At 41.8% G+C, this 9,224-nt stretch overlaps 1 protein-coding gene across 1 annotated transcript; it reads left to right on the top strand.

Annotated features, from left to right (window-relative positions):
• Positions 1 to 142: 142 nt before the first annotated feature.
• On the top strand, positions 143 to 5,582 carry LOC100837011 (ferrochelatase-2, chloroplastic). The gene is made up of 9 exons (XM_003577904.4): positions 143 to 386; positions 1,269 to 1,590; positions 2,241 to 2,384; positions 2,645 to 2,746; positions 3,089 to 3,192; positions 3,274 to 3,400; positions 4,139 to 4,291; positions 4,439 to 4,539; positions 5,025 to 5,582. The coding sequence occupies exons 1-9, from the start codon at positions 313 to 315 to the stop codon at positions 5,338 to 5,340; spliced, it is 1,443 nt and encodes a 480-aa protein (XP_003577952.1). The 5' UTR covers positions 143 to 312; the 3' UTR covers positions 5,341 to 5,582.
• Positions 5,583 to 9,224: the final 3,642 nt, after the last annotated feature.

Raw genomic sequence — 9,224 nt, forward strand, 5'->3', positions numbered from 1 at the left:
CAGGCCAGGATCGTGTCGGCACGGCCCGATAGGTCCGTGCTGTGCCAGCCCGGCACGGCCCAAGTCCCAGTTCCAGGTGGGTCCTACCGCCTCCGTGGAAGAACGTGAGCGAAGGAAGGGGTAGTTGCCGATTCGCTGCCGTATTTGACCGACCAAGAGAAGGAAAGAAGAAACTTAATTCTGGAAAGGCAGATCCACGGGAACTCACCATTTCACAACCCGCTGTAGATCTCCTCCCTCCACCGAGGCGCTGAGCCCTTCTTCTTCTTCTTCTTCTTCTTCTTCTTCTTCTTCTTCTCTGTCTTCTCGCCCATGGAGTGCGTCCGCTCCGGGGTTCTTGATCTGCAGTGCTCGGCAGAGTTCTCGGGAAAGAGCGGTTCCACGAGGTGAGTACCGTTGGCTCCCTTTGCCGTTTCATATTCTAATCTGTTTATTCGTTCCTTTCGAGGGCGGATCATTGATCCGGGTGGAGGTGTTTGGTGGATTTAGGCGGGGTTTCAGTTTTCTTCTGCCGGGCTGTCGCAATCACATAGAATTTTCGTGATTATTCTGCTGTAGTTTACCTATGTAAAATAAAATTAAAGATAGGATTAGCCTGTGATGCCACCGTACAGTCGAAACCGAATACAATTACAAAAAGTAATGAATTTATGCACTTGCTAGACTGTTCCTTTTCCTGGGTTTAAAAACTTGTAACGAATCTTGGAGTAAATTAATTGTTTGGATCTCCTGAAAAACTAGTAACGACAACAGTTTATCATTTCTGAACATCTGTCTAACAGGACACGTTTCAGCATATTTATTATGGAGTAAGATGACTGGAAATCTAAATGGCTTATTTGAGAACAGGCTGTCATATGTTATGGCCTTGTGGGTTTTATGGCTCAAATGGTTTGCAAAAGTGCCTAGAGTCCTCATAGTTTTCTTGGAAATTTGATTCCAAAAGTAGTTAATGTCTTGTTGATTATATAGAACACACAAGCTCATGAATTTAAAAGGTACGATTGCTTATATATATTTGGTCAGTTACTGAGTTATATTGCTTGAAGAAATTTGCTGTCAGTAGAGATTTTGAAGTGAGTTCATGATAAATTTTGTCCACAGTGTTGTTGATAGATTAATATAGCTTCTGATAGCTTTTTTTGATACATGCTGAAGCTATAGTCATATGACATTTCACCTGGAGAAAGACATTGTAACTTTTGTTTATTATCCATGAAGACCTGTATCTTACTACATTCCTTTGTTGATTGTGTTCCGATTGACAGGTCCTGTGGTAAAGCCAGTTGTTATGCGAATTTCGCTGGTTCTACCAAATATGAGCAGAACTTGCACAGCAAGGTTAAACCATGGGTATTATCAGCAAGTGGAACCTCTAGTTTTGTTCACAGAAGTCCAGTACTTAAACATCGGCACAATCTTGTTGTAAGATCCACCTCGGCAGATGTATGTACTACTTTTGATGAAAATATCAATGGTGTATCTTCACATGCTGTTGAAGACAAGGTTGGAGTACTCTTATTAAATCTTGGTGGTCCAGAGACCCTGAATGATGTTCAACCATTTTTGTTCAACCTCTTCGCAGATCCAGTAAGTGATTATACAACATGGTTATAGTTTATAGCCATTGCAACTTCACCGAGTCCTTGCAAATTACATGTCGCAAATGATTATTGTTCTTCTTTGTTAGGTTTATTGCCATATATGTAATTCACCAAACAGAGATTAATTTCCTTAGAGACTGTTTTAGGAGGGGTCAAGTCCACTCCGCAAGGGATTGTCTGGATAGGGAGGAATTAGACCTATGCGTTTTGGATCGGAACAGGTTTGAGTCCAAACTGCGAACAAGCCCTAAGGCCCTGTTTGGTTTATGATCAATCCCCTTGGATTGGAGGGGATCGGGAGGGATAGGAAAAAATGAACCAAAATCCCTCTCAATCCCTGCCAATCCCCCTGATTGGTGGCGTTTGGGTTGAAACGGACAAGGCCCAAAAGGGATGGCCATGTAGCAATGATGGATTAGATAACAAAGAATTAAATCTATGCAGTCTAAAGTTCACCACCCTATTGCTAGACTATTGTCTCATGTTTTATCCTAAGCCATGTCATCTTGCCATCCTTTACATGGTGGTTATCCCAAGGCAAACGATATTACCCTATCGTTTTTATTGTTTAATTTCAGTATGGTAAATTAGAGAACTGCAACAACGTTTCCTTTTGACCTACTTTTTGCTACCCAGGATATCATTCGACTCCCTAGGCTATTCAGGTTTCTTCAAAGACCACTGGCCAAACTTATCTCTACTTTTAGGGCCCCTAAGAGTAAAGAGGGGTATGCTTCAATTGGTGGTGGATCACCTCTGCGGAGAATTACCGACGATCAGGTAAAAGTTCACCAACCTAACCAATGTCTGAATTTTTTGTGTTATGCTGTTTTGATTCTGCTATGTAATTGTGATTTAGCAGTTTTGTCATGAACTTGTTGGGTACTCCCTCCGTCCCATAATTCTTCTCGTTATTTTAGTTCAGATTTGTACTAAAACAATGACAAGAATTATTGGACAGAGGGAGTACCATTTTGGTTCAATTCTTATATTAAAAGGGATTCATCAACAGTGTGAACTGAAATAATTTTAATTTTCAGGCTAATGCTTTGAAGGTTGCACTAAAAAAGAAGAATTTGGAAGCTGATATATATGTTGGAATGAGGTATTGGTACCCTTTCACTGAAGAAGCCATCAATCAGGTTAAACCTCCTTCCTGAACAAATTTAAGTGCCTTTTTAAATCTTTGCTTTCTTCAAGTCTCAGTAATAGTTTCTTGAACTTTTTAATTTAATTATTCTTCCATGGTAATTAATGCATTGCACTATCCTTATTTTGAAATCTCATTGCCGCCATTGTTCTAATTTCATTTATGTGTGATTGTCTTTTGCTTTCTTTAATTTAACAATGTATATTTTTCATGTGATCTACTATTTTGCAACATGTATTGCGTTTTCATGCATAACCCCTTTTGTGCTTTGGTTTTACTAAACTATCCCAAGTTTCTAACTGACTAATTTTCTACTATTTTTAATTGGTGATAGATTAAGAAGGATAAAATTACCAAGCTTGTGGTTCTTCCACTATACCCTCAGTACTCCATATCAACAAGTGGATCAAGCATCCGTGTTCTCCAAAACATTGTCAAGTAGGCAATTTCCTTCTCAGTTAAAATTCATCTTTTGGACTATGTAGAACCTGAAATTCTAATATAGCGGCATCCGTGCAGGGAAGATCCATATTTTGCTGGCTTGCCGATTTCCATTATTGAATCATGGTACCAGCGGGAGGGCTATGTGAAATCAATGGCTGACTTAATTGAGAATGAATTGTCAATTTTTTCGACTCCTGAAGAGGTTTGCATATTCCTTTTCCCTGTTTTGCCTCTGGCTTGCACATATTTTTGTTAGTGATCTGGACTCTGGAGGATTACTTGCAAACTTGCAGAATAGCCATTCAATCAACGTGTTGTACATTTTTATGGGAATGTGTTATTAGCATCATTGTGTGCTAAACTGCTGATTGTAGAAAGTACAGTGCAGAGTTAAATGACGCTGAAGCATTTTCTGAAATGTCATATTGTATTGTAGTTTTTCTTTTCTTTTTTTGAGGGATGCAAGTAGTTTTTCTAATTAGATATTGTCTGGGATGCCATATTTGTGTATTTGCCCTCTGTATTGTATTATAGTTTATACACTAGTTACATCATGAAAGGAAAATAATATGAGAAAAAGTCCAGTTTGCCCACTCAGCTCTGAACTGGAGCCTAATTTGCACCTTCACCCTGAAACTCTTAAACCAAGTACTTTTCTCCCTTTAGTGTCAAAAGCACTGCATATCAAGAAGATACTTCTATTGAATTTTTTTCCGGTAATCAAGTATGCCCATTGACGTGTGGTATTCCCTCCGGCCGGAATTACTTGTCGAAATATTACATTTATCTAGCCGCTTTTTAAACATAGATACATCCATATTTGGGCAAATTTGAGACAAGTAATATGGATTGGAGGGAGTACCATTTTCTGTTGAATAAATATCAGGGAGATTAGATAGATGGTAATTATCATTCTGACACTACTTGTTATGATTGGCAGGTCATGATATTCTTCAGTGCACATGGAGTACCACTTACCTATGTTAAGGATGCTGGAGACCCCTACAGAGATCAGATGGAGGACTGCATTGCTTTGATAATGGAGGAGTTGAGATCCAGAGGAACCTTGAATGACCATACTCTCGCTTACCAGGTACAGGAAATGGAGAAATAAATACTTATCTTGTTATGAAAGCATTTCGAGAAAATTCCAAGGATATATAAGTAATCCTTTGACATTGTGCAGTTGTTTTATTTCTTGTAACTGATTCCTGCATTAACCTTTCCGAACACATGGCAGAGTCGAGTAGGGCCAGTTCAGTGGCTTAAGCCATATACTGATGAAGTTTTAGTCGAACTCGGTCAAAAGGGTGTAAAGAGTCTCCTGGCTGTTCCTGTAAGGTAATCCTTAAGTTTACCATTTATACCAATTTTCTGTAGCGATATTTCCTGCTAGAGTATCACCATCAATATACCTGTTCAGCTCCACTTTATCTTTCATTAGCATTTTTCATACTTGGTGAATTATATCTGAGCTTTTCATCATTCCTGTATCCGTTAGCTCCTTGAGTATGCAATGCTTTTCGTGTTTGTTGCATTGGCATCACCTGCACACTAGTCAATACAATGTGTCATTGGTCTTGCGTCTGCCACTTGTTTTAATTTCATATGTTCTTTCTAAATGGATATTTTGCAATACTGTGGCACATCAAGATAGTTAATGGCTAGCATATTTAGTTAGGATCTTTTGATACCAAACTTGAAGCCGCATCTTCAAGTCTTACTCTATTGAAAGTACATCATCGTCTTTCAGTTATGGTGCCTTTTTTCTCTACCATACCACCCTTTCAACTGTCGCTTACATCATATACTGAAATAAATTCCAGCTTCGTGAGTGAGCATATTGAGACATTAGAAGAAATCGATATGGAGTACAAGGAGTTGGCTCTAGAGTCAGGTATTGAGAACTGGGGCAGGGTTCCAGCTCTTGGGTGCACCTCATCCTTCATCTCGGACCTTGCTGATGCTGTCGTCGAAGCCCTTCCCTCTGCTTCTGCAATTGCTACCAGAAAGGCTATCGACACAGACCCTGACATGGACATGATGCATTCCTTGACCAAGATGTTTTTTGGCTCGATCTTGGCCTTCCTTCTGCTGTTATCACCAAGACTGATTTTGGCTGTCCGGAACACTCTGCGTTGAGTTGGTTCTTTTCAACAAGCAGCAATGGTGTGCATTTTTTTATGTCGATGCTCCAGGGTTAACCATTTGATAATTGTAACTAGAAACCATATAGAGGTACAACGGAATAATTTGTAATTTTCCTTTTCCGATAACCTGCCATGATAAAAAAAAAGTGAAAGTCCGCTCAAAAACAAAAAAGAATATCTCAGCAAGAATAGACTTCTGGTCTATCAGAGCCATGTTCATCATTTTTTGTAGATCGTTTACAAATTTGTGCCTTTCCTACTATATTTTCTTGCGATGCTACATGAATAAAACAAATTAGCTACTTAAAGTCACAGTACCAAATTTATCCACTAGAACACGCTTTCGTTTGTTTGTTGTGTCCCAATTTTGTTGTGGTTTTACTCTATACAAGGTTAGCTTATGTACTGGTATTTTTTAATTCCACTTTTGGTAACAAGCATGATCATCCATCCTAGTCGTTTACAATAGATCCAACGGCTGGCAGTGGCAGGGTGAGAAAGAGGTGGATGGATGGACCACCATCACCAATTGACATCTAGTAGAAGTGAAGTGGTGAAAGATAGGGTGGCAAATGAAATCATGAGTGGAAACTCACGAGTTCAATGAGCGCTCGGTGGCTCGTGCTCGTTAACTAATGAGCCGAGCCAATCAACCATTTTAGCTCTTAATGCTGACGAGCTTAATGAGCGAGCAAACGAGTTTCACGAGCAGCTCGTTAACCTCGTTATTTTCTAGATACCAGTAAATCGAACCTATGGTCAGAAGCTCAGTCCACTAAACCCGAAGAGACCAGGCCAGCCCATCTGGCAATCTCTTTTTCTATTTGATTTCTCGTCTATCTCATTGAGTCTTCGTGAAGTCACGAGACTTATCACGAACAAAAGAAGAAGTAATAACACTCGGGTACAAGAACTTGTATTGCAGGAGCAGTTTAATACAACAACTTGCAAAATGGGGTCAGGTGGTACAAAAACTTGACTTGTGGGTGCACTTTTGGTCAGAACCAATGGAGTGGCGACATGTGGCTTGCCACGCTTGATTGGGCACGCGCCGGATGACTTGTTCGTTTTACGGAAATCCCCTCGTGCTTATTCGCTTTTGCAAAAAAGCCTACGAATCAAATCCCCTGACTCTATGTCATGTCGCCGCCGCGCCGCCGCCGCCGATACCGTAGTGATCGCCTGCGACGACCTCGAGGTCGGTTGTGGAAGATGGAACGGTTCGGTTCATGAGCGAGGGAGAGAGACGAGGGGCAGAAGAAGTAATCGAAGGGGCAGGAAGCGAAACAAGAAAAATTAATGTTATAGGGTGTTTTTTTTGCAAAAATACAACTTGCCTGATAAACGTCAGGACCTAAAAAACATAGCGAAGAGCTTATAAACAAATGTACAAACCGGTCTGAACTTCACGTGACGCTGACGTGGCTAATTTCGAACTAATCCGACCAAAAGTGCACCTGCAAGTCAAGTTCTTGTACCAGCTGACCTCATTTTGCAAGTTGTTGTACCAAACTGGTCGCACGATACAAGTTGTTGTACCCCGAGCGTTATTACCTCACAAATTGTCAGAACTTAACAGGGTTATGCCTTAACGAGCGCTCACGAATACTCACGAGCTTAACGAGTTCTCAACGAACCGAGCCGATCAAGAGTTTCAGCTCGTTATCTTATCGTGTTTAACGAGCACGAGCAAGTCATTAGTCCAGCTATAACACGACATATAGAGTGGCGGCGTGAAAATGATATAAAGACTTAAAACCGCAAAAACGAATAATATCGTTTTCGATTTCGTCTCTTTTTCGGTCTCCCTTAAGGTTTCGAAGCCTATAGTTAGCCGATCCTGTATGCAAAGCGGCAACGGGCAACTGTGTTAGAGGAGGAAGATGCAGCCAAAGAGGGTGGCCCCTCTTAAACCCACATGGCTATCTTGGCTAGCGCCTTTTGTATGTGATACTCATCTTTGGATCCTTCTCAAAGACTCACCTCTAATCAGCTTCCACCGCATCATTACTACGTATGCTCTCTCCGTCTCAAACAAAACACAGTTTACTACCAGCCAATGGTCGGACGCCTGCGGAAACTTGCCAGCGGGAACAAGCTGGAGGTGGACTGCACCGGGGAAGGGGTGGTGTTTGTGGAGGCGGCCGCCGACGTGCGGCTCGTGGACCGGCCTTGGCACGCCGTTGGTGCCGCCCTACCCCTGCGTCGAGGAGTTCCTGGGAGATGCCGGTGAGAGACGTCCTTGCCAAGCCTCTGCTCTTTATGCAGGTTCAGCAGTTAGAGGGCATTTCCCTCCATAAGAATTTTGGTGGTGATGACAACATGTTATGTGGACTAATCGTGCACTTAGTATTTCAGATTTGATATCAAATGACGCAAGGCGATTCGGTGCACTAAAAAAGGAAAGAAGCGTAGTGGAGTTTAGCGGCTTTTTAGTTCAATTGAGTCGTAGGAACTCCATAAAGAGGGAGTCCACATGGGAAGGTAATGAATGAATCACTTTCACGTACACAAATAAAGGGGCTGTTTGGTTTGAGCCCACAATTGCCTTGCCAAATATTTGGTTCCCAAAATATTGGTTGAGGTTTGGCTTGCCCATGATTTGCCCAACTTTGACCAAAAAAATGAACTAGACTTGATAGTGGAGAATTGATTTGCCAAAAAATTGGTTTTGATCCAAACAAGAACCAAATCTTGGTCAATGACCAAATTTTTTTGGTTTGGCCACCATCCAAACATACCCAAATACTTTGCACCCACATAAGCCTACCAAAAGCCAGAGAGAACAAAACCTCTATCTAGCTTACGTGCCTGATGTTCCCAGGTCCGGAAGTTCCAGTGGAGTTTCGACCCGCCGGAACTTCCACCCTACCTCCGGCCTAACTCCGTCATGCTACTTGAATCCAATATGTCGGAGGTTGACCTGGAACTTGCGGTGATTCCGCACAAGTTTCGCGCCTGAAACTCGCAGTGCATAACGGTTAGATTTTGTGATTCCATTTAAGTACCCCTTCGTCCCCAATGGGTATCTTAGCCCGTGCTCGAAGCCAAGAATAGCCTGCTCTCTCTCAAGAACACCAAAAAGCTTAAATCTTGTAGATCTCTGTCCACTGAGCTTCCCCCTTGTTGTTTCTTTGAGGATTTGAGGAGAAGAGATAGATCTAGGATTTCACCAAGTCAAAAAGTTGATTCTCTTTGTCTCCTTCGTGGATTTCGTTTCTTTTGGGTTTGGAACCCTAGACAGAAGCGGTCGCCTCGTGCTCATACTTGATGTTGTTGAGGTCGAGAATTGGATTGGGAGTTTCCAATTGAGTTGTGGAGTGGTGCCTTTTTTAATCTACACCAATGATGTACATTAAAACAGGCAGCATTGGTGTTACTTTTTTTTAATGTATTATTTCAATGTGTGTACTGTGTCCACTTATGGTTTTCCCTATTTTTGAATATATCAATGGCCTTCGCAGGATGATTTTTTTGAGAGCCAAGACGGTTGATTCCTCTTATTTGGTTAGATGAAAAGAAACTGTACATTGAGCATCTAAGAGGATGGGAGGAACAAAAAGAAGAAAAATCCACACCAAGAGGGACTAATCTCTCGCAGGAATGCGGGATGCCGTGTTCCAAAGAAGCCCAAGAAAGCACCTGGCCTCTGGTTTCCCCGCTCATGGAACCGTTTATGAGTGAAGGATGTTTGCCCCATTTCAAATTGAAGACTGTCGGAGCACGGTCTCCGGCACCGGGGATGCCAAGCACCTTCTTTTTGGTTCGGTGAAGGGCGAGGTGATCGCTCCGGTGATCGCCGACGTGGCGATAGACACGAAAAGTAGACACAAAAGTTTTACATAGGTTCGGGCCACCCGGAGGTGTAATATCCTA

This window comes from Brachypodium distachyon, chromosome 4 (genome assembly GCF_000005505.3).
Source record: "Brachypodium distachyon strain Bd21 chromosome 4, Brachypodium_distachyon_v3.0, whole genome shotgun sequence".
In the NCBI taxonomy this organism is placed as follows: Eukaryota; Viridiplantae; Streptophyta; class Magnoliopsida; order Poales; family Poaceae; genus Brachypodium; species Brachypodium distachyon.

Excerpts from the sequence above, each read along its gene's own strand:
- LOC100837011 (XM_003577904.4), top strand. The coding sequence starts at position 313 with ATGGAGTGCGTCCGCTCCGGGGTTCTTGATCTGCAGTGCTCGGCAGAG. Across the intron at positions 387-1,268 it reads GGAAAGAGCGGTTCCACGAG|GTCCTGTGGTAAAGCCAGTT; the intron begins GTGAGTACCGTT and ends TCCGATTGACAG. Across the intron at positions 3,401-4,138 it reads TTTTTTCGACTCCTGAAGAG|GTCATGATATTCTTCAGTGC; the intron begins GTTTGCATATTC and ends TATGATTGGCAG.